General features: G+C 43.0%; 1 protein-coding gene across 1 annotated transcript in view; it reads left to right on the top strand.

Moving 5' to 3' along the window:
• The window catches only part of BUB1 (BUB1 mitotic checkpoint serine/threonine kinase), a 44,428-nt gene that overhangs the window by 13,973 nt on the left and 2,928 nt on the right, over positions 1–27,527 (top strand). Inside the window, exons 7-20 of the mRNA XM_039531011.1 lie at positions 6,058–6,107; positions 6,219–6,409; positions 7,633–7,793; positions 8,450–8,781; positions 12,605–12,663; positions 13,045–13,182; positions 14,650–14,745; positions 15,934–16,024; positions 16,438–16,519; positions 18,362–18,542; positions 20,104–20,191; positions 22,486–22,724; positions 23,238–23,378; positions 24,450–24,565. Coding sequence (XP_039386945.1) covers positions 6,058–6,107; positions 6,219–6,409; positions 7,633–7,793; positions 8,450–8,781; positions 12,605–12,663; positions 13,045–13,182; positions 14,650–14,745; positions 15,934–16,024; positions 16,438–16,519; positions 18,362–18,542; positions 20,104–20,191; positions 22,486–22,724; positions 23,238–23,378; positions 24,450–24,565 — 1,965 coding nt within the window. The remainder of the gene's footprint in view (positions 1–6,057; positions 6,108–6,218; positions 6,410–7,632; positions 7,794–8,449; positions 8,782–12,604; positions 12,664–13,044; positions 13,183–14,649; positions 14,746–15,933; positions 16,025–16,437; positions 16,520–18,361; positions 18,543–20,103; positions 20,192–22,485; positions 22,725–23,237; positions 23,379–24,449; positions 24,566–27,527) is intronic.

Genomic DNA, 27,527 nt, shown 5'->3' with positions numbered 1-27,527 from the left:
AACATGTGCTGGGTCATCATCCGAGCCTGGTATAACATTAAATATATGGCAGAATGTGGGTAAAACAGAGGAGACATACAATTCTTCCCAAAGGAGTTCAGTCACAAATTTAATTAATGCATTTTTTTTAACGAGCATCATCAGCATGGCAGCATGTCCTCTGGAATGGTGGCCAAAGCATGATGGGGCATATGAATGTTTAGTGTATCTGGCATGTAAATCCACCTTTATCCTGATATAATGCTGTCCTTGGGAGCCAAAAAATCTTACTGCGTTATAGGTGAAACCGCATTATATCCAACTTGCTTTGATCTGCTGAAGCGTGCAGCCCCGCCCCCCTGGAGTGCTGCTTTACCATGTTATATCGGGTCACATTATATCAGGGTAGAGGTGTACCTTGAAACAATGGCTACAAAAGTGCCATGTGAACGCCTGTACTAAATATCAGGTGACATTGTAAATAAGCGGGTAGCAAACTTGTTTTTTCTTTGCGATTGGCTGAACAGGAGGTAGGACTGAGTGGACTTGTAGGCTCTAAAGTTTTACATGGCTTTGTTTTTGAGTGCAGTTATATAATAAAAAAAAAACCCTTATGTTTGTACGTTGCACTTTCATGATAAAGAGATCGCACTACAATACTTGTATGAGGTGAATTGAAAAATACTATTTCTTTTGTTTATCATTTTTAGAGTGCAAATATTTGTAATCAATATAAAGTGAGCACTGTACACTTTGTATTCTCTGTAATTGAAATCAATATATTTGAAAACTTAGAAAAGTGCTTCTGCATGATACCCAGCTTGACCCATTTGTGTCACTATATTATCAAAATTTCTACCCATTGGTGGAGGAGCTGGGGCCTGGAGGCATTAAATCCTCCCTGAGATGCCCCTTCTCCCTGCGATTGCACAGAGGGGGACACCGTTGATTAAAATTATGATTCTGTAGATTTTTATCAATCAAATGATACTTTCCTTACCTTTCTATCGTTAACCAACCCATGGAATTACACATGTTCCCAGACTAAGAAGGTTTGTGACTGAATCTCAAGTGGAGTTAGGTACTCGGCTTTCTTTGAGAGGTGGGGCTTAGGCCACACCCCTCTCCTCAGCGTTTACTATTAACTAGCTTAACCAGATCCCTGTGCTCAGTGTGCTGGCTTTTATGAATCCCATTCTTAGGCACCTGATTCTTCCCATGCATTGCGTAGGGAGCCTGGGTGCCTAACTTGGCGGTTGTGAATTAAACTAAGGGCTGGTCTGCACTTAAAATTTAGATTAACATAGCTACAGTGCTCAGAGGTGTGAAAAATCCAACCCCCCTGAGAAAGGTAGCTGTCACATCTACACAGGGAATTAGGTCACAGCTAGCTTGACAGAAGACTGCTTTCTGGTGACATGACATTGTACTGGGGGGTGGTGTTCCTACAGTGACTGAAAAACCCCTTCTGTCTGCGTAGCATTACATCTGCATTATAGGGTTCTGCCAGTATTGATATGGCACCATCGTTATGCTGGGATGGTGTAGACGTAAGCGGTGCAGTGCCAAAGTCTCCCTTGTGAATCCCACCCTCCGTATGATAAGTAACGGTAGCTGTTCTTAACTAATGACTCGGACAGGGCAGATTGTGATTCCAATTCAGCTCAGGGAATTGAAACTTCAGCTCGACCACAAAGTATTCTCATTTTGTATAGTGTTGTAGTGGAGCACAAGCTCTGCTGTAGTTAAGGTCAAGGCCAGCTTTCTGTTCAATGCTCAAATCTTCTAAGTTCTCTAAAATCCACATGGTTATACAGATTGTCTTTGAGTTCAGTGTGCCTTATGGGGGTGTGGAATTAGGTCAGTGATCCAAAGTTGGGGCCATTTGACCAAGGAGTACCTGAGATACAGATTCACCCCTCTCAACCCCCCGCCCCCAGCTTTTCTAAAGGTTGACATTTTTGCAACCTCCTTTTGCACACAGAGATCAAAACAGAGTGACCATCATCACACCTTGGTCTCAAGTGCTTGAGTTACCCCAACAGTGTAAATGCCACTTACCAACCCTGTGGGGTAAATCAGCTTACATCAGTAAAAGGAGGGTTAGATTAGTTCTCGGGGCAGGTGGGGGCCAAGCAGTTATAAACCTTGTGAACCTACTGGATTATATTGGGTGTATGTAGCGGGAGGCTAAGGGGTTTGAAAGCTAGTTACACCTCATGGGGCCTGAGTGACTCAAGAGAGAACATTTCAGCAACTGGACCTGTGCACCATTTGGGCGCTGAAAGTTCAAATCCAATTGTTGGCACAAATCTTTAATAAAAAAAAGAGAGAGAGAGAAGACGTGTTCCTCCAATCTGCTTCTATCAAAAGGCTTTGTTTTACACGGGGAAAGGTAATCTGAGTACAGCAGAATATTCAGAAGGCCTTGAAATTATTTTTGAAGAGTGAATAAATTACACATACCAGTGCTGGGAGGGGTGAGTGACTGGGGTGGAAGAGTAGATGGGGAATATGAGGAGAGGGTTTGGGATGCAGGGAGGAGAGGTGGTTAATTGGGGATGAATGAATAGGAGAGGGATTGTGTGTGTCTAGTGAGGAGCAGGGAGTGGGGGTCACTGAGAAATAGGTGAGTCCTATGGGACTGTGGGAGACCAGGGACGGGGCATTTGTTCAAGCCTACATGCCCTTCTTGTGTGCAAGAATCTGGACCCCAGCTTTTCTAGGAGGGTCTGATCCCTCCTCCCCATCCTCTGCTATGAGCTGGGATCTGAGGAGATGTGTTCCTTTGGGGGTGTCTGAGCCGCTCAGCTTGCCCCTCTCCTGCCCCTCCCCCCACCCAGTGTGTGTTGGAATCTGGGGGGTCAGTCCATTTCTGGAGGTCTGAGCCATTCTCCCTGCCCCCCATGTGTGCCAGGATTTGGGGAAGTCCTGCTCCTCTGGGTGTGAAGCTAAGTAGCATACTGCGTGGAGTCGAGGGTGGTACGTAGCACGCACATAGCAACTGTGTGGTCTAGTGGAGAGAACAGTGGACTGGGACTCAGCAAACCTGGGCCCTATTTCTGGCTCGGCCACTGACCTGTGGGATGATTGTCCCAGTCATTTTAACCCCTGTGTGCCTCAGTTTTCCCCATTGGTACGTTGCAGATAATGTTTCTCTCCTTGAGATCTACTGATGCAAAGTGCTATGTAAGAGTTAGGTAGTATCATTACCTGGTCACAAGAGCATCTGAAGTGCACGCTTACATGATGATTACACCTGCCTAATGACCACCAACTCCTATGGACGTTACCTTCTGTTTTAAAAAAAAAAACTGTTGAGGAAACTAAATGACAAAAAATCTTTGTTAATACAGAATTAAGGTTGCCTGGTGCTATTGTGTGTCATTCCAGGATGTCAAGTTCAGCAAATTCAAACTTGTGAAAACCAGGAAATAGAGAATTATGGTACACACTCATGCCCTCTTTGAGCAGTGCTCCATTATGCTCATAAAACATACTCGTACGCTGCCTTTGCAATGGTCTGAACAGAAGTTACCTAAACCTGCTCTTCATTGAGTTTAGGGAAAGGTAATTGAAAGTATAGTGTTAAATGGTGCATAAGGGTGAAGGATTTGTAACAGGTTTAAAACTTAGTAGATGTGGTGTTGGCTAAGTGCAAGTCACACTCATCTCCCACCTAACTGCTGACAGTCCCCATGGCAAGAAGTCACCTGTACCCTGCTAGTGACACATCCTACACAACACACAACTGAAATGAAGTGTACAGGATCTCAAGGTATACATGCACCGCTTTTTCCTTTGATCTCTCCTACACACAGGGCTCAGAGGAGGTGCTCGTATATTACTCCTGAAGACATTCTGTGCAAAAAAAATAAAAAAATCTGTGCACAATATTTTAAAATTTTGTGAAATTCTGCAAATTTTATTTTTTCAAAATAACACTACATAATCACACCAGTTTCAATTGTTTTGGTAATTTATTTCAAAATACCTATCAGCAAGTATGTCTGTAACAATACAGACACACACAAAAATTCCCCCAGGAGTAGAGTTTTAAAGAAACCACTATGACTACCCAGTTCTTGTTTCTCTGCCCCTTCCCCCCAAGACCAGCTGGGGGGCCAGACACCCACAACCCCCCCCCCCCACACACACACACACAGCCCAGTTGTTGGGTGGGGGGCAGCCTGGATACCTGCACTCCCTCCCCAAGCCCAGATGCAGGGCCCCTCCTTGCCCAGATACCCTCTCCCCCAGATCCCAGACACCTGTCCCTTCTTCCTCCCCCACCCCCCGAGTGCAGCCGTTGTCCCCCAAGACCAGACACCCAAGCCCAGGGACCCAGAGGAAGAAACAGCTTGATGCTTGGTCTCATGCTTGCATGCTGTTTCCTGCATGCCAGTCTCCTTCCCTCAGGGTGTGCTGGGAACTGCAGCTGCCAGGAACCCTCTCTCCCTCTCCTCCTGACAGTGTCTTCTGTGTGCAAATTGGGCTCTGCCGGGCCCAGCAGCCCCTAGTGGTGGCCTGCAGCACTGCAGCCCATTTCTGTGGAGGAAAGGATATTCTGCGCGCACAATGTTAATTTCTGCAAAATTCTGCATTGTGCAGTGGTGCAGAATTCCCGCAGGAGTAACAAATGCCCCCAGAGAGCTACAGCTCCCCACTTTGCCTCATATCACAATCGTAGCTCTTCCAAACTGCTCTGATTAATCTATCCACCATTCAATACAGCTACACCTAACAGGGAAAGCTGCTAGAGTGCATGGAGATAATTCCCAATGGCTATTGCCAACTCCATGCGGGCTGTGGTCATGTACCGTAAGTCTGTATTTCCTGGTTTTCACTAATTTGAGGTTTGCTGACTTGACGTTCTGGAAGGGTATGAGATGCCACTTGGCAATCTTAACTGTTAACTAAGTTTGTTTTTGTTTTGTTTGTTTTTTTCATTTAATGAAGTTCTGCATAGTTGTAGCTAATCAGTATTGGAATTGTCTTGGCCTATCCATGCTTGTCAGCTAGACCGCTATAACACTGGGTTCCATCCATATTGGGGGGGGCTATGGTTATACTACACGCTGTCCCCAAAAAAGAAACCTCTAGATTTGCATATAAATTGGATACTCTGTTCAGCTCAATCATGCATGCTACACTCTTGCACTTCAATGGTTCAGCATGGGAACATGGTTAAAAGATGGTTTGCTTCCACCTGCAGTGAAAAGCTATGGACTACTTTGTGTTGAACTCTATTGTCGTAAATGGCTGCTGCAGCATGGTGTAGTGATTGTGAATGGCCCTGGAGACTAAATTTTGCAACACGGTAAATCTCTGAAGGCCAGTGTAGGTAGGGGGTGCTCTCTCCACAGGAAGGAATCATTGTAGTGTGGTCAATCATCACTGTCTCATATCACTTGATAATGAGCTTGCTTCTCATAGGAGCAGTGTTGACTGGTTGTAAAAAGGAATCCTATCTGGCTGGAAGACTGGTGTGTGATGTAGAACCCTGAATGTATTAATATCGAGGAGAAGCTATGCAGTGGCGATCCTCTGCTCTGTCAGACCCATGTGCATTTCCAGTGTAGGGAGGAAATGAGGAAGCCATCACACTACCACACGGGGGCAATGAGAGGTAAACAAGACACAAGAGTGAGATTTGAGATTAAATGATTGAGGAGAGAGGAGGCTTCTGTTGCCCCCACAAGTCCCTCACTTAAACTAAGGTTACTAATCAAACTTGAGGCTCTGGTGAGGGGAACAAAAACCGTGAGTCTGTTTTCTAGGTATCATGCTGTCCATTCACTGATGGAATGAAACCTTTAATAGCTGGTATTGCTTTACTAACATAGCTAATTTTATTGCTCTAACTATGTCTGTTATGGGTCTTCAACTAGCTCAGAGTCCTCAAAATTTGTAGCTTGGGAAGTTGGGGAGATCAATATGTCTTGCATCTTTCAGGTTTTGTATTCTGGGCATCACAAAGTGTTCAACAGTGAAAAAGTGGATTTCCTGAATTCTTGGCTGAACAAAATAGGTGGACATTTTAAGACTAGGCTCTCAAAGCTTCTTTCTACCTTTTAGGATCCAACGCTTTCTGCAGCTCAGTCCTCCCAGGATGGCACAGGAAAAGTGTAAGTAGCATTAATACACACTCAATTGTGCTAGACAAATGTGCTTTAAAAAAATATTCAGAGTTCTTCATAGTGAACTTGAATGCATCTTTCACACTTTTTTCTCCACAGAGAGTATCTTACCTACATTTCAAAGTCAGCAGTTCTTCCAAAGCTATCTTCGACCTCCAATGAATTTGAGCAAGTGGCGATGTACAATAAAAATATGCTCATCTGTGAAGGCTCAGAGCTTTCATTTGAGGAAGTGAGAGCGAAGATTGTTTACCGAAAACAAGAAAGATTGAGACGACAAAAAGAGTGGGGTACTCTATCTACTTCCCTTCAGAAATGTCGTTGTCCTTATTTCGAGGGAAAACTAGTTGGTTAAAGTAACTCTTCATTGCTGTCCCTATTTAGAGGCCTGCATACACTCCCTAGGCCAAAGTTGGCATCCCCTCTCCTGTCCAAAGAGTAGAAAAGACGTGCATGGGACCCTGTAAACATCAGTGAATGTGTCAGACGAATTCCTCTGTGATCTGAGGAACTTTCTGGGAGGCAGTGCCATTCAGCCCACCTGATAAGAGAGCAAGAGAATGGGACTAGGGTAAAACCCAGGATTCCCTAAACTGACTTCAGTGGCAGTGTCCAGTCAATCTTTTCAAACCCAGTCTTTCCAATATAGTATAGCACGCTCTCTCCCTTCTCCCCTGAGGGGTGGAAGCAGTGGCACTTGAAGGGCCAAGAGCAGCCTATCCCACTGTGATCTAGCAGCTGATTACCTTCTTCTCACAAACTACAAGAGGTTTGACTTTCCCAGATATACTGGAGATAGTGAAGGGAGCCAGGAGGTATTTGTGGACAGCTTTAAACTTGACACTCACTCTCGCTACATCTCTCACATGGCCATTTTTAAATATTTGAATTTTCCTTTTTAAATGGAAAATTAAGAACAAATTCCACTCAGCGCCAGAAAAGTCATACAACTGCATATATCACCTCACACCTACGCCATCCTTATTGCAAACAAATCCGTCCTCAATGACAGTAATGGAAGCGACATCCAGACAACCTTAATTCTTCCTTCTGCCATGCAAAACACACAAATGTACTGTACCTTTGCCTAGCAAACAATAACTACTCTACAAACCATGCAACAAACATAGTTTACAAATCAATTTTAGAGAAATACGGAACCCCAAAAGGGAAAACACCTAAATAAAATCACAAGCAAGGAAACAGTCACCCAACAGAAACATTTACCCCGAGAAGGTAGAGTTCTGTGACACTGGTTGTCTACTGTTGACTAGCTCATGGTAGGGCTATTGGGAGTGTGAGAAGCTGATGTAGGTAGCTGTATGGTTTTATTCTATTTCCTGATTAATTTAGTTTTGAACACATTATTTACATGTAGCAACCTAAATTGTAACAGCTTTTTATATATCTGCATTTTATTTAAACTAAAGCACCTCATATCTGAGCTGGGGAGAGGAAAGCCTAAATGGACATTCATTGTCTGTTTTGCTTATTATGGTCTTTCCACCTTCAGAAGAGGAAGAGAGGGAGTACGCAAAGAGAAAAGAATCTGCCATCCTTGAAATGCAGTTCTTGCAGCAGAAGCTGGAACAGCTCAATCAGCTGACCAAAGACTATCCAGAAGCTAAGCTGGAAGAGGCACCCGTGCTACAGTCTGTTCCAGATAGAATGGTGGTAAGTATACAGGGGCGGCTCTAGACATTTCGCCGCCCCAAGCACGGCGTCATGCCGCGGGGGGGGGCGCTCTGCCGCTCGCCTGTCCCGCGGCTCTGGTGGACCTCCCGCAGGCATGCCTGCGCAGGGTCCGCGTGCCTGCGGGAGGTCCACCGAAGCCGCGGGACCAGCGGACCCTCCGCAGGCATGCCGCTGAAGGCACCCTGCCTGCCGCCCTCCCGGTGACCGGCAGAGCGCCCCCCGCGGCATGCCGCCTCAAGCACGCGCTTGGCGTGCTGGGGCCTGGAGCCGCCCCTCTAAGTATATACTGTGATCAGTAGCAGCACTTTTGTATCAAGTAGTAAAGTTTAACTTTCTTGCTATGGGTGTCTAACTTTAACCCACATGTTTTGCTAATTTAACTTAGAAAACAAGATTCACTGATGTACCTATTCTCCTGTTTTGTATTTGTCTGACATGGCTTTCAATATGCATTTTTAAAAACACTCTGTAACCATTAAACCAAAAACCTACTTAGACCACCAAGGATTTATTTTTAGCTACACATGAAAGTTACCATTGTATGGTAAGACTGATTTCTTTTTTTGTTTCTGGATGGCTACAAGAGCAGTTTAGCAATGATACAAGAGTTTGCCTGTATGTTTTTTCTTGCAAAGGTTGATCCATGTGTGAAATCAATTCCTGCTCTACGGCAAGATTGGATAGCACCTTCTCAGACGACAAATCTGCAAACCTCATGGTGCCTGGGGCCAGACCAGCTGCAAACAAGGGCTGCAGCAAGTACTTCAACAGCAGATACTTCTATACCAAAGCCTGTTTCAGGGTCACTATCAATGGTAACATGTGAAAAGGTCACAGGCGAAGCTAAACTAGATCTTGGAGAACTCCGGAACACTCTATTACAACTTGAGCTCAAGAGTGGTGATGCTGTGTCTCCGCCTGTTCAGGAACAGTCCACATTCAGTCATGGCCACTCCATTGGACAGCAGTAAGTACAAATGGCCTTTCTAATTCTTGCTTCAGATGTTGTTCAGACTCTTTATAATTAGACTACATTACTTTAGCTGTGTATTTTTGCTCCTATCCTTGGAAGGTTGAAACTCTCTGCAGCTAGTCCCACTGTGAAACTATTGATGGCACTAAAGGAAGTCAGCTGGTCTGAATTAAGTGTTAATTATCCAATTGGCCTCTTTTATAACCCAACTTCGTGTCACATGTCTCACCCAAACCCCCTAGTGAGGATTCTTTTTGTGGGACTAATACCCACAATACTACAAAGGATCTATCAAGGATAGAAAACTGTGACACCAATGCTTTATAGAGATCCATTTTAGAAAATGCAATTCTGCTAATATGTATAATATAGTCACCGAAATATCTAACTCTTCCAAGTCTCAACTTTAACTTGAAGTACTACTTCTACTTCCTCTCTGCCACAGTCTGTATCTAAGTTGTGGTAATCAGAATGCTAGAGTAATCTTCAGGTACACTGTTAACTAATTATTCAGCCCCAATATCCCTAGCATGTCTAAAATACACCAATTTGGGGACAAACAGGGACAAGCTGAGTGAGTAAGCAATGCCCTTCTTCTGTTGTGCAGCTCTGAGGAGGAAAAAACCTCCGCTGTTCTCACAATCCTGCCTTCACTTATGCTATGCCAAAGAATTAATTATTGGCTCATGTAGCTTTGAGTAGCAGCTTAAGTATGCAACTGAATTAAAAGAAGGAAAAAATGAGCTGGAGAAGTAAGGTGGCCCACTACAATGCAAGGAGAAAAATTAGAAAGACTTGCGTGGGATGATGACAGACTGAACCTAACCATATTGCAGAATTGTCGCTGGATTCAAGCTACATCTAGCAAAACTTAATAACTGGTCACACTCTCATGTAAACATCCCATAACGCATCAAAATGCCATAGAATCATAGAAGAGTAGGGCTGGAAGAGACTTCAGGAGGTCATCTAGTCCAACCCCCTGCTCAAAGCAGGACCAACCCCAACTAAATCATCCCAGACATGGCTTTGTCAAGCTGGGCCTTAAGAACCTCTAAGGATGGAGATTCCACCACAAGGCATCCAGATCAGACTGAAATGAGGCATAAATTTAAGAGTAAGAGTAATTAACCAGTTGAACAATTTACCCAAGGTCATGGTGGATTCTCCATCACTGACAATTTTTACATGAAGATTGGATGTTGCTCTAGGAATTGTTTTGAGGAAATTCCGTGGCCTGTGTTACACAGGAAGTCAGATTAGATGATAACAATGGTCCCTTCTGGCCTTGGAATTTTAGTTGTACCCACTGAAAGAATGGACTAAATGAATTCCCCAACTTCTCTGCAGGCTTTGAGTCCATTAGTAGACATGCCAGAAATCTGTAGGGAGCATTCCCTCTGTTTAGGATTTATGGGACGCTGAGTTTCTTACCTATATTTTGTAACTTAAGATTCCAATACCAGGCATCATTGTAAGACATTTAAAATATAGTAATAGCTCTTAAAATGAACTGCTGGACCAAATTCTAGAGAACATTTGCAAAACCCAAATCAAAACTTGGAGGTCCAATGTTTTGAAACTGACAACTTTGTAAACATATGTCTTAAACAGAATATTGCAAAGTTCCAGGTTTTTTTAGTAAGACTAATGACTAGCTCCACTGCCCTGCATCCAGTGCATCACGCTGCTGTTTTGTAAGCACGCCCTACTTTCCCCTCTTACAGTACCCAGACTGCCCTGGGGCTTCTAGCATTGCAAATGCTGAGCCTTGCTGAAGGAGGCTGCTTGTATTACCCAGATGTGCTCTATGGGTTGCAATGAAGAAGGCTTATTTTGTTTTCTAAGATTGAGAAGGCACTTCTTGCTTTCTTAAACCCTCCGTGCTAATTGCTTTGTTAATATTACAACTTCTATGTTTTCAGCTTGTAAGTTACTTGTTTACACCAGCTGCTTACATTTACCCTTCCGAATCCAGCCCATAACAGTGTTGCAGTTTAGGGCAGTAGTTCTCAACTAGAAGTACGTGTACCCCTGGGGGTACGCAGATGTCTTTGAGGGGGTACATCAACTCATCTAGATATTTGCCTAGTAGTTTTACAACAGGCTACATAAAAAGCACTAGTGAAGTCAGTACAAACTAAAGTTTCATAGATAATGATTTGTTTATACTGCTCTGTATACTATACACCGAAATGTAAGTACAATAGTTATATTCCAATTGATTTATTTTACAATTATATGGTAAATTGAGAAAGTAAGCAATTTTTCAGTAATGGTCTGCTGTGACACCTTTGTATTTTTATGTCTGGTTTTGTAAGTTTTTAAGTGAGGTGAAACTTGGGAGTACACAAGACAAATCAAACTCTTGAAAAGGGGTACAGTAACTCCTCACTTAACGTTGTCTCGTTGTTACATTGCTGATCTACTGGAGAATGTGCTCGTTTAAAGTTGTGCAATGCTCCTTTATAACATTGTTTGGCAGCTGCCTGCTTTGTCCACTGCTTGCAGGAAGAGCAACCTGTTGGAGCTAGCTAGAGGGGGCTTGGAACCAGGGTGGTCTGGCAGCCCCCTGTCAGCTCCCCTAAGTTCCCTGTGCAGCAGCTGTCCAGCGGGCTATCAATTGCCGGGCAGTTCAAGTGTCCCTCCCCGCACTGCCGTGTGCTGCTCCTGCCCTCTGCCTTGGAGCTGCTCCCAGGAGCCTCCTGCTTGCTGTGCAGGGGGTGGGAGGGAAGAGGGGTACTGATGTCAGGGTGTCCCCATCCCCTCGCTCCTGTACCCCATCTCCAGAGAGATGGGGGGAGACATGACAGATCTCAGGATAGAGGGAGCTTGCTTGCAGCAGCTGCTGTCTCAACTTGCTGATCTATTTAAAAAGGCAGTGTGCTTAGAGTGGAGTCAGCGTACTTAAAGGGTCAATGCGTGTGTGTGTCACACACACACACACACACACACCCCGGCACTTTGGAAAGTGGAGGGAGTGGTACGCGCCAGTGAGATAGCGTGGGTTTCGTCAGGGAATGTTTACAGCCACTGCCATGCATCTATTGTGTCTTCTCCCTCCATTCGTGCTGCCTTGTAGAGTGTGAGGCTACATTAACAACAATGTGTTAACCCTTGAGAGCTCAGTCAAGTGCTAGTTCATCATTTAGCAGCAAGGCATTCCCTGGGAAATATCCTACCCTCTGACGCCACCACCTCAACCAAGCTTCATAATCATCATTGCTGTGTACAGTATTAAATTGTTTGTTTAAAACTTATACTGTGTGTGTTTATATATATATATGTATGTGTGTGTCTATCTATCTGTCTGTCTGTCTGTCTATCTAGATAAAATGTATTTTGTCTGGCAAAAAAAAATTCCCTGGAACCTAATTCTCCCCCCACCCCCTTACATTAATTCTTATGGGGAAATTGGATTCGTTTAACATCATTTCGCTTAAAGTAGCATTTTCAGGAACATAACTACAACGTTAAGCGAGGAGTTACTGTACAGTAGTCTGGAAAGGTTGAGAGCCACTGGTTTAGTGGATCTACTTGTTTGACTGCAGCTTTCCTGAAGAAAGCGCAGTTATAGTGTGAGCATGGGGATATCACTGTCTGGGAACAGCCCATCATGAAACCACTACAATTCTTATTTATCAGAAACTCTCCTCGGGGAAAGACAAACATTTCTTATTTGACACAAGCTGGGAGAGATGATGCTCAAAAAGCTGAAGTGTTTTACTGGAAGTGTCTGAAATGAAACTAGAATTCATGTAAAGAGGTTTTTTTATTAACCCCTCTCAGACTAACACTCTTACCCTTTCCTTTGAAGGCACTCAAATGTGAGCACTTCTGGTCTCAAATTAGATCACTGCACAGCGATGAAAGAAGGTAATTACTGAACAGTTTCAAAAACAGTGATCCCATAGCATGTGTCTTATTTATTCTGTCTGGGGATGCATACTATGCAGCTCTTCCAGTGTCCGTGAGTCCAGTCTTCTTACTTGGGAGTTACCAATATTTAATATAGATATTTAGAGGTCAGTTTATGTTGCAGCTATACATAATGCCACTGTATGCACTTGAGACAAGTTTAATTGATTGACATGCATAGAACAGCATTGTACTCCAATCTTTGTGTCTGCAGATCATAATGCTAGTTGCACTAAATAGTATTAGAACACTGGTGCTTACCACCAAACCATGGGAAATCATAGGCTCCAGAATCTGCTTTGACATACTCAAAAGTTGTTTAAACTCTTCTGTTTTTAGCACCTAGAATTGGAAATGCTTCTGTCAGCTTTGGACATGCTTCTCAAGCCACCCCGAATACCTCACTGGGAGGAGCGATGCAGGCAACTCCGTTCAAAGTGCAGCCCTCACCCACTGTTCATACTAAAGAAGCACTGGGTAAGCATATGGGGTAAAATCCTAGCTCCACTGGGCTCCTTTGTCATAGACTCCAGTGGAGCCAAGATTGCACGATAACCTCTTAAAACCAAACCTACTTACTACAAACTGGCTTTAGGATACCTGTGCCTTTGTTGGCAAAAGGAAACCATGTGACTACTAGCACAATATGAATTCTTTCCCATTTGGATGATGATCTGGAACAACATGATGTGTCCCTTTCTTAATGTTTTGTGTTGGAGGATGGTACAAAGTTCTTCACTTACTGAGCAGCCTACGTACCGAAAGAAATGCCCATAATCTTAATAGAACCTCTCTCTGGATCTAAATTACTGTTGCTAGCCTGCTGTGGTTCTGTCTGCAGCAAAGCCTGAGATCCTTTGTGTCTAATGCTGTTGCCAAGCAGTTTCTGTTTCCAAGTCAAGAGGAACTATAACAGATTAGTATAGTGGAGAGCTAAGGAATGGATAATTTAGCTGTGTAAATGGTCACCTTTGGTCTTCAGCAGCTCCTTGTCACAAAACTGGGCAACAGCAAGTGCGTCTCAGTTTTTATCCATCTCTGGTGGAGCATTGGGTGTCTAGCTCGCTTCTTGGTCCTTTGTCACAACCTCAGCCCTCTGGCTGGGTTGTTGGTAGTCCTGTCCCCTTTCAGGGTGCTAAAAGGTCCAGTGCCTGAGGAGGCCAGCCTTCATAGCTAGGCAATGCAGCTCTTGGTCACTGAGTGTGGCTCACTTACTCAAGGCCTTAATAAACCCTTTTTCTGGGTTTAATAGGGGAACCAAGTCTTACCCACTCTCTGGGTTCCAGGCCAGGCCCCTGTATACAGCAATTGGTACCAATCTCTCCCAACTCTTTGCTGTTTCCCTGGCCTGCTTCCTACCATGTTCATACTGTAGACTATTCTTCTGGTTCACCCCTATGGTCCTCTCCTCCCAGATATTAAATATAAATATTTATAATCAGTAAACAAAGAACTACTGATCAGCCTATTGTCATATGTAGAGCAATACAATCCGGATCCCACTGTATCCCTTTGAAAACTTGTCACCAGTTTTTGTCTTTCAGTACTAAAGCATCTTAACCACTGACCAAAAATAGCCTGCAGTTTAATTCAAATTGTATATATCTCAGATAAATGAAAATTGTTCATTGGCTCAAAATGTCTTAATCTCTACAGGTATTTGAGGGATCCACTAGGAAATAAAATTATTAACTACACTTTAAGCCTCATTAAAACACTAAGTAACCTCATGGTACTCAATAAGGTATAAAAGTCCACTCTTGTTTCCATTATTTGTTGTTCTGTTCAACACCTGCTGAAGGTGTTTAAATACAGAGTCCAGAAAGACAGTCCAGTGATTAGTGCTCTCTTTCGTACCTTTGACTTTTGTCCATAATGAAAAATCTGATAACTTTTGAAAGGTGTTTCTGCAGCTGTTTTGATGTGTTTATTTTCTCTTGTTAGGAGTTTTAATGGACATGTTTCAGACACCTATCCTGCCTGAAATGCCTTCTCTTCAAGAAAATCAGGAGAAATTTGAGGCCTACTGTAGAAAAAGTGGTATGTATAATAGGGTTTTTATCCACAATCAGACTGCAACCCAAAATAAACATATGTGTCCCATTTAGTTTTGGTGTGGGAGGAGAGCAGTCCTTTGGATATGCATGGGAAATGGAAGAAGCTTAATCCCCCAGAATTTCATATCATGAGTCTGATTTACTGGAAGGCTCTAAATTCTTATGCAAAGGATTAGGAAAAGTAAAAGCACACTTATATTGCCTACAAAATGCTGTAGAAGAGTGTGCATTAAATTGGGTTTAAATAATTTGTTGCTTCTTGTAACTATTTCTCTGGCACTTGAAACACAATTCCAGAAAAGACCTAGTTAATACTCTGTACTGATCTGCAAAATTTCAGCCTGAAGAAAGGTCTACCTTACCATAACTCTTCCTCCTCTCATTACTCTGAAGTTTGTGTGCAAATCAGTTTAGCATTTTTGTGTTGGGTCGGGGAAGGACCAGATCTAGACTATGATGTGTATAGTGTTCTTCGCCAAATATTAGTATCCTAACTGCAAGCCTTCATTAACTATACAGGTAATCTGGCAATTTAGCAGTAGCACAATGCTTTGGGAAGCAGAGATTGATATGGAGACTGATTTCCTCCAGTCCTGTACCTCTGAGCTAGCATGCTCTCAATTCCTAGTGGGTTTACAGTACTCTGCACAATAAGCCCCTGTTTGTGGCTTTGGAGTGGAAGAAGCTCCATTAATAAACCCCTGTAGTCTCTAGTATAGCAAAGACTAGACTGATTTGTTCTACTGGGTGCAAACTCTGAGGACACTTCTGGTAGATGGCTGAGATGTGAAGAGGCAGGACCATGTGTCAGGACCATGTCTCCTTTCATTTTTCTTCATTCCCACCCCAACCCCTTGCTGACCCTGTTAGCTTGCCCTTTCTTATGGCAGACAGGGATCTTCTTTGGAACCTATCAGGTCTGTCCCTTACAGCTGTCTCAGACTGAGAGACACCCTCTTTTGCTTCATCCCTACCCTGGGACTGAGAATAGTCTTCTGCCTAAAGGATGCATATATAATATGCTCCTGTAACATGCTTTGTACTGGAGTAGCTAGCATTTCCATTCCCATCAGTTCTCTGATTGTGTAGGGATGAGGATGTAGCCATTTATTATGATGCTTTTTAGGTAAAGCTGAAACAATATTGACTTAATTCTTTCTTTGTCGTCTAGAGCCTGGTAAAAGCATGAAAGCTAATGACGCTGCCCCTGTTGTGTCTGCTTTTTCCGTTTTTGAAGATGAGAATGAAAAAGAAAACAATAGGTAAAGAGAAGCTAGTCACAAATTGAATCTCTTGTCTCCGGGATATCACATGGGGTCAGTAGTACCATTCCATTTAGTCCTGCCATGACTGCATCAGCACTATCAGTCAGTTTAGATCTTCAATTTAGGAAGTGTACAGAGGAAATAAGGTCCCCAAAGATTGGGGAAATGCCACATGAGAAGGCCTTGGCTGCTTCTCCATGAAATGGCTGACGCCTTCTTAGCATAGTTACTGTGATCATGGTTCTCGTGTGGCTTGCCTGATAAGTGTGAGCAGATACCTGTCATGGTCTCAGAAAGTAATCTCGGACTTTTGCAGACCAATTTTCTAGAAAGCTAATACCAGCTCTGGCCTCTTAACTTTTGTGTAGATTGTTCTGCTAAAATGACTTCTAAACAGCAATTTCTGTTAGGTTCCCACAGCAAAAAAACAAGCTTCCCCAGGCCAAAGCCTTTGGAGAACATCCCTTACTCAGATGTGCTGAGCAATCAAAAGTAAGTGTGCGCTTATTTCTAGCAAAGCTTAGCCTAGTAGAGTAATGTGGAATTGGAGGGCCTTGAAGTGGTTGCCTTTAGTGCTAACCTGTAGTGATCTGCAATTCTATTCGAGCATTGCAAAATCACTAATCTGTATCTGCACAAAGAATCCTTGGCATATTAACTTTTGTCTCCTAGAAATTTCATGGGCAAGTCACTGGAAATCTGAAAAACCTTGAAGCCTGGGGTATGTTTCCAGGAGTGTGACTTTCCCATCCCATAAATACAACTTCCCCCAATGAAGTGTTTTTAGAAATGGGAAAACTATGGTAACACGTGGCCCAGATGTGAAGAACTTCAAAAAGATCTCACAAAACTAAGTGATTGGGCAACAAAATGGCAAATGAAATTTAATGTGGATAAATGTAAAGTAATGCACATTGGAAAAAATAACGCCAACTATATATACAACATGATGGGGGCTAATTTAGCTACAATGAGTCAGGAAAAAGATCTTGGCGTCATCGTGGATAGTTCTCTGAAGATGTCCACGCAGTGTGCAGAGGCAGTCAAAAAAGCAAACAGGATGTTAGGAATCATTAAAAAGGGGATAGAGAATAAGACTGAGAATATATTATTGCCCTTATATAAATCCATGGTACGCCCGCATCTCGAATACTGTGTACAGATGTGGTCTCCTCACCTCAAAAAAGATATTCTAGCACTAGAAAAGGGTCAGAAAAGGGCAACTAAAATGATTAGGGGTTTAGAGAGGGTCCCATACGAGGAAAGATTAAAGAGGCTAGGACTCTTCAGCTTGGAAAAGAGAAGACTAAGGGGGGACATGATAGAGGTATATAAAATCATGAGTGATGTTGAGAAAGTGGATGAGGAAAAGTTATTTACTTATTCCCATAATACAAGAACTAGGGGTCACCAAATGAAATTAATAGGCAGCAGGTTTAAAACAAATAAAAGGAAGTTCTTCTTCACTCAGTGCACAGTCAACTTGTGGAACTCCTTACCTGAGGAGGTTGTGAAGGCTAGGACTATAACAATGTTTAAAAGGGGACTGGATAAATTCATGGTGGCTAAGTCCATAAATGGCTATTAGCCAGGATGGGTAAGAATGGTGTCCTTAGCCTCTGTTCGTCAGAGAATGGAGATGGATGGCAGGAGAGAGATCACTTGATCATTGCCTGTTAGGTTCACTCCCTCTGGGGCACCTGGCATTGGCCACTGTCAGTAGACAGATACTGGGCTAGATGGACCTTTGGTCTGACCCGGTACGGCCTTTCTTATGTTCTTATGTTACATTTAGTGGAATTAAATGTTGCCCAGTCCAAACGTCACATAGCTGGAAATGTGAATTGGAGGCCAAGACCAACAAAATTAATCCGAGGAGAGAAGTTTGTCCCTGGAGGAACTGAGCTTCACTCCTCTGAGTGGTCAGGAGCCAAGCACGGGTCTGCACGTGGATATAATGTGCATCTGTGTGAGTGGGGAGGTGGAAGACGGTGCTTCAGTATTACAATGACTAGAGTAGTTGGGGTGGCTGTAGTGCCTTAATAGTCCTGCTCCTTGGCCTCTGGGCTGGGGTTATAGGTTAAGCTTTGGAATTTGGCAAAGTCCAAGTGTGCAGAGGTGGCCATGGTGGCTTATTTTTGCTAGCAATGTGGAGACTGTATTTCTGCCTGGAGAAGGTCGGACCAGAATACATTGATTCTCTCATTTGTGTCAACATGTTGAGGGTATCGATGACTGTTGGCTGGAAAAGCACTGTGAGGTCCTGCATGAACTGCAGGTATCACAGACTTATTGTTAGCTCCCTGGTGAACACTGCTTGATTCTTCTGTGTAGGAAGGAACTCGGACAACAGAGTTCTTGATGGATGACTCCACTGTGTGGGCTCTGCACTGTAATAACAAAACACTGGCGCCCAGTCCCAACAGCACAAGAGACTTTGCACGTGCTACACAGCTTGCTTCAACCCCATTTAACTACCTGTCAGCGCATTCGTGGCAAGCCATGGAGGACAAAGGTAAAGGGTTACATTATAAAATGATGTGTAATTGAGAACATGGCATCTGATTCACCTCTGCTTTACTCCGGTCCCGTGCCAGCATCACTTCCCATATCTCAGCAGCTACTTGGAGTTCATGACCCCCAACATTACAGTATGTGGGTGCTAATTAATTTCAGGAAAAAGAGTAGCAGGGACCCTGAGCCTACATAGCACCAAAGCTCCTCCAGGAGTTGTAAGTTGGTCGGGGAGAGAAGAGAGAAGATAGCAGTTTCCCATTCTGCAAGGATTCCCTGATGAGCAGTCCCTAAAACCCTCCTAAACTACTGTTTCCTGAAAACTCCCTTAAGTAGGAGTCAAATCTTAAGTTCCTTGCTTGTCTGTTTCCCCTATGAATACCTTCATGGTTGCTTCCATACTTTTCTCTTGTGTGGAATGCCCTCCTTCAAACCATAAAGCTACCATGCCTTCCAAATCCCTCCTTAAGAACTGCTCCTACCATAGTGCTTACAGAGCACTGGCGACTGACTGGATAGGCAGGCAGTGACCTAAGCCTGTTGCCACTGATCGTATGTCTCATTAACAAAACATAGCTGTACCTACTAATTGTACACACAGTTGTTCTAAAGGAAATACAGGCATGTATTACTATTGCCCCTTCCTGACATGTCTTTCCACTCTGCTCTGTCTTTGTCGTTAAACTGAATTGAAGGTTCTTTGAGTCAAGAACTCTGTACAAACAATAAGTGAGAGCATGTCAATAACTTAAGGGTAAAAAATTTAGAGCTTGTAGTTACCAAAATCAAGAAATTCAAAGTTGCATTTAAACTTGAACAAAAGACATTTGGAAATGCAGCTAAGGTTGCCCAAAGAATCCTGTTTGTACCCCTGTCCAGATGCCAGCTTTGCAGCTTCCTTGTTCCCTCAATATCTGCTTTTAGATATTGTTTTGGGGTCAAGAAACCTGTCTCTCAGCAGGATACTAACATCTGTTGTGTCGAGTGCTGAAAAATGTTTGCAATTAACGTTCTGTGCTAAATAATAGAGAAGTGTTCCTCTCACTTTTTAACTTTAGGAATGAAGAAAACTTAGACCCTTGGGATTGTACTTGTTACTGCAAGAGCAGAAGCAGAATGCTTTTCAAAATGGGTTCAGTGCCTATTTGAAAAGCTTCTCTGATTCAATGTGCAGTCAGCATTCTGGGACTCTAATGCCATCCACAGCAACATTTTTAAATGAAATGTTTAACAGTGACTTCTAGTGTACGTAGGCCACAATCATCAATCCTGGACAGCTAAAGTTAGTCATGTAAATGAATGACTTGAATTTCAGCTTTTTTGAGCTTGAATTTCAGCTTTTTGCTCAGAACTCATTGAAGTCGAGGGGAAAAACATTGGGTTGGGAGTTTTCACTACTTTGCTGAATGGGTTAATACGTTCCAGTACTTCTGTCCCAATGAACTTCTTGCTAGCTAATCACACAATCCATAGCAAATATTTGTGCTGAGTTATACTGAATACTTATAGTTCACAAACTGCTCTTTAGCAGTGGGACAAACTTGTCATGCACTTTTATTCAGAAAATGCAGTCCACAACAATGATGGTAAGATGGTTCTGGATTCTTCTGAGGAGCAATACATGGAGGGGTCCAAACCCAGGAAGCTAAGGTACAGTGTGACTTGTTCAGATGTTTGAGATTTCAAATGCCTATACGAAGACTTCTTGAATGATAACAGATTCGGCACCTCTTCCATAGTTAATGGAGACCTGCTGTTTCACAGATGCATTTCTCTACATGCTCTAGAATCCATATGCTTACTCAGATTGTCTCAAAGTTTTGTGATGCCTCATGAGGGGTCTGGGTAGGATTAGTTAAGCTTAAGGCTAGAGAGATAAAGCTCCCTGAAAATCACGTTATCAAAATCCTGTGCACACAATATTTCTTTTTGTGCACACCTGCGGCTCAAACTGTCACTCTAATCCTTCTCAAATTAATATTGCCCACCTGGAAGGGAAGGATAGCTCAGTGGTTTGAGCATTGGCCTGCTAAACCCAGGGTTGTGAGTTCAATCCTTGAGGAGGCCACTTAGGGATCTGGGGCAAAAATTGGTCCTGCTAGTGAAGGCAGGGGGCTGGACTAGATGACCTTTCAAGGTTCCTTCCAGTTCTAGGAGATTGGTATATCTCCAATTATTACCTTATTACCTTTACCTGGAATTGATCTAAGTTAGTGCACAGTGCCCACTGCCCTTTGGCAAAGCAATATTTCAGAAATTATGAGGGTAAAGTTGGGGACTGGAACATGGGTTGACCCAAACTGACCTGCCAAAGAGTGAAATGCATTTGTTCAGCAAAACATCTGAGTAATTGAAGGTACGTCTACACTGCAAAAAAAACCCAACCTCGTGGCACCAAGTGTCTGAGCCTGGGTCATCTGAGGTAACAGAAAGGGTTAATGAAGGAACTGCTGAAGGGGTCCTAAAGGAAGCAGCTGGAGAAGGTTCTAGAACTGCTGTGAGCAGGAGTCACACAGGTCTATTGTAAGACCTTTGAGCATGGGAAAAAGTTTGGGTTGGAGAGCCAGAAGGCTGAGGGACTGGGAGAGCAGACTCCATGGGAGTAGAAAAGATTCCAGCCAGGAAGGGCTGAGAGTAGCCTGCCAAGGCCAAGAAGAGATCCTGAGACCAGACTCAAGGGGGAGAAGAGACAAGCCCCAGGGCTGAGCATTATTTTGTGTTTTAGGCCAATAAATTAGGCCCTGGGAAGAAGGGGTATTAATGGACAAAAATAAAGCTTTTGTGGAGTTGGGAAACAGAGGCAGGGCTGCTGCAGAGCTATACCTGGCCAGAGGGTATTGTAAGACAGGCACGCCCATTGAAAGGTCAAGTATGTCTTTGCTCGGAGTCCTGTAGTTGTCAGAGGTGCAGAAGGGTGTCTTATTGCAGTGGGGATTGTTGGTAATTTGTAGGCATATTGGGTAATGGTCTCCAGGTGTTGGTGAGAGGTGAGTGAAGGCAATGTCTCAGAGGAATTCTCAAGGTAAGGGTGAAGGGGTGGCACCATTTAGCAAGTTGGGAGTGGCTTGGGCTACGCTCAGTGTTTGAGTGTAGGCCAGGTGCAGGTTATTCCTCTCTGCTGTACCTGAAATAAACCAAAGTTTTGCCTTGACAAAGCAGGTCCTGGACACTTGGAAGGGAGCACTGTAGGTCAGTGTTCTGTATCATTTATAAATGTTGAGTGCTTGCTATTACGTGTTGTGGTGGGGCATTGCTCAAAGAAGGTAGGGAAGGTTGCATTACAGAGGTAGCATGTATATACCTTAACTTTATTTCCTGGGTTTTCAGAGATTTGACTTTAGGTACTCTCCATGTTCTGGAAGGACATGAAGCAGCACTAGGCAAAATTTCAACTGTATATTAAAGCCCTTTGGGGCAGTTAATTAGGGCTTCCACACAACACTATTATCCCAAATAGCTACATGGAGAACCCTGTGGATGGCAGAGGAGCATCTTGCAAAAGCTCTTGCTTTTTTTCTCTTTCAGTATGAATTTGCTGTCCTTCGTTGTCTGGGGTTGTCCTTGCATCTGGATACGTGATGCTTGTTTGTTTTAATTGGAAGTAGATATTCTGGACCACAGCTCTGCAGCAAGGGATGGAATCTGTGGCTGGGGAATCAGTACATGGGGGCCCTGCCCATTGGGAAAGTTCTCCTGAACCCTAGGCATTAAAGTAGTTGACTCAAGCCCTGAAGCGTCAGGATTTGTTTCACATAAATTTTTTCAAGAACATACAAAAATATAGTGACATTAATTTAAAGGAATACAGATACATGCCATTATTGACATTAGGGCAAACAAATGCAAACATAAGTTTATTGCTTTAAATGTTTTTATCTTTTTTGGGACATCGGGAGGGCCAATTCATTATTGGCAAGTAACTTCATGTTTGTTTAAATATGTAGCCCAGTTTTGGAGCAGAGCCCAGAACAAGGATCTCTGCCAGGAAATGCACCCTCTGCAGCTGCTTCTCTAGTGTTAAACCAGCAGCTAGCTACTGAGAAGGCTGTGTTGGAGACTTTGCAAGCAGCCAGGGGATATTCAGATGAGGAAACGGTGCTAACTGCATGTAAAGAGTCCGTCAGTACTCCACAGATTCTCGTGTGTGCAGAGGACAGGATACACCAGAATGTTAAAGCTCCAGGTACTAAGGGTCAACCGTATCATTCTTCTGTTAAAGCTCGGATTTAGGTAGCTGTATATTTTCCTTCCAATGTGCAGTTGGTCTGAAGCAAGCAACTATGAATCTATGAAATGTCTTGCAATTTCTCTAAAAAGTGTTGCTTATGAGTAGTGATCCAACAGCATGTGGTGGGATAAGGCTGCATATTTCCTGCATCTTGTGAGGTGCTGAGTGCCCTCAACTCCACTGAATTTACTGGAACCTGGGGATTCTCTCAGCTCCTCTGTCAGATCAGGTCCAAAGGTTTGGCTTTATTAATGCCTATGTTTTCAGGTAATAATAGCTTTTATATTCCTTTTATTAAACTGTTTCACTCACTCAGCCAAATCTTGGATCGTCAATGCCAAGACATACATAAGAGTTCATGGTAGGGATAATCTGTCATTCGTGCTTATCACTAGATTGTAGACTTGTGTTCCCCTATTTACTCACATTTTACATACAGCCTACAAATTCTCTCTCCCTTCCATGAAGTCATTGTTGAAAACCCTTGGGACGAGGGCTTAATTCGCAGACTTCTATCAAGGCTACCTAAACCGCTGAGTACCTACTCCAATACTTTTGAATGGAAATCCAGTCTTCCCACTATCAAACTGAAGACTGAACTTACATTGGGTAAGAACCGCCATTTTGACGTATTGATTGCACTCTGTCTGAAAATTGCTTTAGATACACTGGGCAGTAAAAAAATAAATTCTTAAATTCTTTTACATTTATTCAGGAAACCTTCCAAAAATGGCTCCCAGATTGTTTAAAGATTAAAGAACTTAGGGTTCAACAGTGGACCCATTGAAAAATTGCTGTATTTTGATATTATCTGCCTCTCTGTTTCTGAGAGGGAACCAATAAAGTACTTAACATGGAATTCTGAGGCTTGTATGGAACAACAATAGTTCTGTTTAAACATAGATGTTGTATGTTATAGTAATTACATCATAGCTGCATGACTTAAATGTTAGTGTTCCCACTAATGGGGTACACTTTAGACTCTGACTACTCACATGCAGTTGTAGGCAAGCAGCAGACACCACTAGTTTGGTCAATGTAATATACCCTCTCTACACACCTGCTCGTCATTCGAAAAGCTTATTATGTCTACTTTAAGATGAGGTCTGATGTGGAGCTGTCAAAGGGTGCTGTTACCAAAGAAGCAGAGATAAACAATGACACCAGTATGTTAAAATGACCACTTTGAAATGTTTGCATTTGTTTCTGTTAGTTTACTGACTGTATTATTTCAAAACTTAAAATTGGATTTCTTTGTGGCCTCAAAGCATCACAATAACAGTCTAAATGGTAAAAACAAATCTGATTATAAAGTTGTACAGGTATCATTGAAATGTAACTGGTGACGTTTCTAGTCAATTTCATTATCATCTTGCTCACTGTTATGATCTCTGTCAAGAATGCTTGGGTTACCACAGTGTTCATTGCCTTAGCACAGGGGTGGCAAACTTTGGCCTGAGGGCCACGTCAGGGTTGCGCAATTCTGTTTGTTACACAGCATGAGGGTGCACCGAGAACGACAGTAAAGGTGTTTATAACACACCAAAGCAATAACATACAGTGCTGCTGTAATGCGCTTGGACAGTTCATTCTGTCTAGAAAGCTTTGCTGAAGAGGAAGCTTTGTAAATAGAACTCATTAATCTATTGTATCTTTCATCCCCTTCCTAAACTCCCAAAGGTCCTAAATCATTCCATGTGGATTGCTTACTTGGAGAAGGGGCTTTTGCTCATGTCTATCAGGCTTCTGTCCTGGATACAAATAACCCTAAAAATAACCAGAAAGTAATATTAAAGGTAAGTGGCTTTGGTTCTGAATAGCTTGTCATATAACGTTTAGAGCTGGCTTCACTGAGGTCCCTTAGTAATTCAACCAGTAGTTTGAGATGTGTAACTAAGTGGATTCCTTAAAGTGCCTAACCTCTAAGGCAGTGGTTCTCAACCAGGGGTACACGTACACCTCAGGGTATGCAGAGTTCTTCCAGGGGGTACATCAACTCATCTAGATATTTGCCTAGTTTTACAACAGGCTCCATAAAAAACACTAGTGAAATCAGTACAAACTGAAATTTCATATAAACGACTTGTTTATATACACTGACATGTAAATACAATATCTATATTCCAATTGCTGTATTTTATAATTATACGATAAAAATGGAAAGTAAGCAATTGTTCAGTAATAGTGTGCTGTGACATTTTTGTATTTTTAAGCAAGTAGTTTTTAAGTGAGGTGAAACTTGGGGGGTACACAAGACAAATCCGACTCCTGAAAGGGGTACAGTAGTCTGCAAAGGTTGAGAACAACTGCTCTAAATGGACTTTGTCTGGCTTCAGTTTCCAGCCATTGGTTCTTGTGATGCCTTTCACCGCGAAGTTAAAGAGCCCTTCAATACCTGGTATTTTTTCCCTCTGAATATACTTAGGTGCTAATCAAGTCAGCTCTCGATCTTTTTACATAATTCACTGTAAGGCATTCATTCCAGCCCTTTAATATATATTTATATATATTTTTGTGTGGCTCTTCTCTGCACCCTCTACTTCAGAGAATGAGAAAACCAAGTTTTTAAATGTGATATTTTTTTTTTACCTTAATGGTTTCAGTACATAGATTCCTTGGTCCTAGTTCTTAATGCGAAGTGGAAATTGGGTTTCCAGAGTTGGACTAGCCTCCTCTATGGCTATTTATCATAAATTGTCACTTTAAGCAAGAAGTGTACTGCCTGCAGTAGTTTAAATGCCAATTTTAGTCTTATTTTAAATAAAAGACAATCTATATAGAAATAAGAACTTCTAACCACATGGGCATTCATATTGCTGTGAGCTGAATGGTTGGAGCACTTTTTCAAGATCAGTCATACAGTTCAAGACCGGAAAGTTTCAGATCACCTAGTCTGACATGCTGTATATCACAGGCCACCAACGCCACCGAGCAGAGAACAGAAGGACTAAGGTGCACCAAGGCCCTGCCATCGTAGGGTATTAAATGAGAGAGACCCATAATATTAAATCTCAGCAAGGTGGAAGTAGTGAATTAGCCTAAACAAACAATCTTCTTTGAGTAGCATTCCTATGGGTGCTCCAATGTAGGTGTGTCTGCGTCCCTGCGCTGCTAATCAGAGAACTTCAGTAGCAGTGTCCCTTCGCCCCACGCATGTGCTGCAACCCCTCATGCTCTGCCACGAGGCGATCCAGTGCTGTGCACACGAACCCTCCTCAGTTCCTTCCCAACCGCCCCTGGCTAGAGATGGAGCTTTAGCTATCCATTAGTGGATTGTGAACTTCTTTAGAATTGTTAGTTTTTAGCTATCTTTTGGCGCTTCCCTTTAACAAAAAGAAAGAAAGGGATAAAGAAATTACTTATAAACACCCCATACCCCCTGTCCCCCAACCCTTTATTTTAGATTTTGTTCTTTTCTTTGGGCCCCTGTCTGGGGATTCCCCATGACAGGGTATATCCTAAGTACACTTAACAGCAAGGGTATTCAATTTTTTTCCCACCCAACTACAAAGAGGTTTCTCAAAGGCATAACGAACCTCTTTCCCCAACCCAGACTTCCTAGCCCACAATGAGATCTCAATCTAGTGTGAAAAGGACTGACTAGATTGCCATTTGATCCCATGGCCACTCGTTGTTTAACTCACCTTTTCATGGAGACTGCGTTCCTGATCTCCATCACCTTAGCAAGAAGGGTAGAGGAGATAGCGGCTCTGATGGCGCATCCCCCGTCTTCAGAGCATTCTTCCCTGACAAAGTCACACTCAGACCTCATCTTAAATTCACCCCCAAAGTGACTTCTGCATTTCATGTGATCCAACTTTTTCACCTTCCAGCCTTTTATCCCAAACCCCATCAGGATAATAGGGAAGCCATCCGCCTTCTACTCGACGTAAGGAGGGCCTTGGCCTTCTATTTGGACAGGACAAAAGCTTTTAGAAAATCTTCAAGACTCTTCCTCTCCATTGTGGATAGGTCTAAAGGCATAGCAATTTCAGCTCATAGACTCATCAAATGGGTCTCAAACTGTATCAAACTCTGTTGCCACATTTGCAGTTTAGCACCCCCATCCACAATCTGCACACACTCTACGAGATTGGTCTCCTTTTCCAAGGGTATCTATATCCAAAATCTGCAGAGTAGCTATCTGGGCATCTGCACACACTTTTGCTGAACACTATGCCAAACTGGGGGACTCTGCTGCAGACACCAGCTTCAGCACCATGGTTCTATCATCCATAATACATTTGACTTCAAAGCCCCAGCCTCTGGTGTGGGGTACTGCTCGGGGAGTCACCTACAGTGAAGCATCCATAGGGACACTTACTCAAAGAAGAAGTTACTCACCTTGTGCAGTAACAATGGTTCTTTGAGATGTGTCCCTATGGGTGCTCCATGACCAACCCTCTTCCCCTCTACTTTGGAGTTCTTGTCAACTGTGCAGAAGAGAAGGAACTGAGGAGGGTTTGCCCACACAACACTTGTTAGTCTTGTGACTAACAGAGGCATAGGGGGGAAGTAGCACATGTGCAGGCCGAACAGACGCAGCTACCAAAGTTCTCCAATTAGCAGTGCAGGGATGCAGACACACTTACGGTGGAGTACCCATAGGGACACATATCTGGAAGAACCATCGTTACTGCACAAGGTGAGTACCTACTTCTTCTAATGGTTCTATAATTTATTATCTAGATAAGAAAAATGCCCAAGCACTCAGGTCACTGTAATTATATAGGAAGATTTTCCCATCTTCCTTCAATT

This window comes from Mauremys reevesii, linkage group 3 (assembly GCF_016161935.1).
Source record: "Mauremys reevesii isolate NIE-2019 linkage group 3, ASM1616193v1, whole genome shotgun sequence".
Classification (NCBI taxonomy): Eukaryota; Metazoa; Chordata; order Testudines; family Geoemydidae; genus Mauremys; species Mauremys reevesii.
The sequence above is the reverse complement of the archived record's forward strand: the minus strand, read 5'-3'. Positions and strand labels throughout refer to the sequence as shown.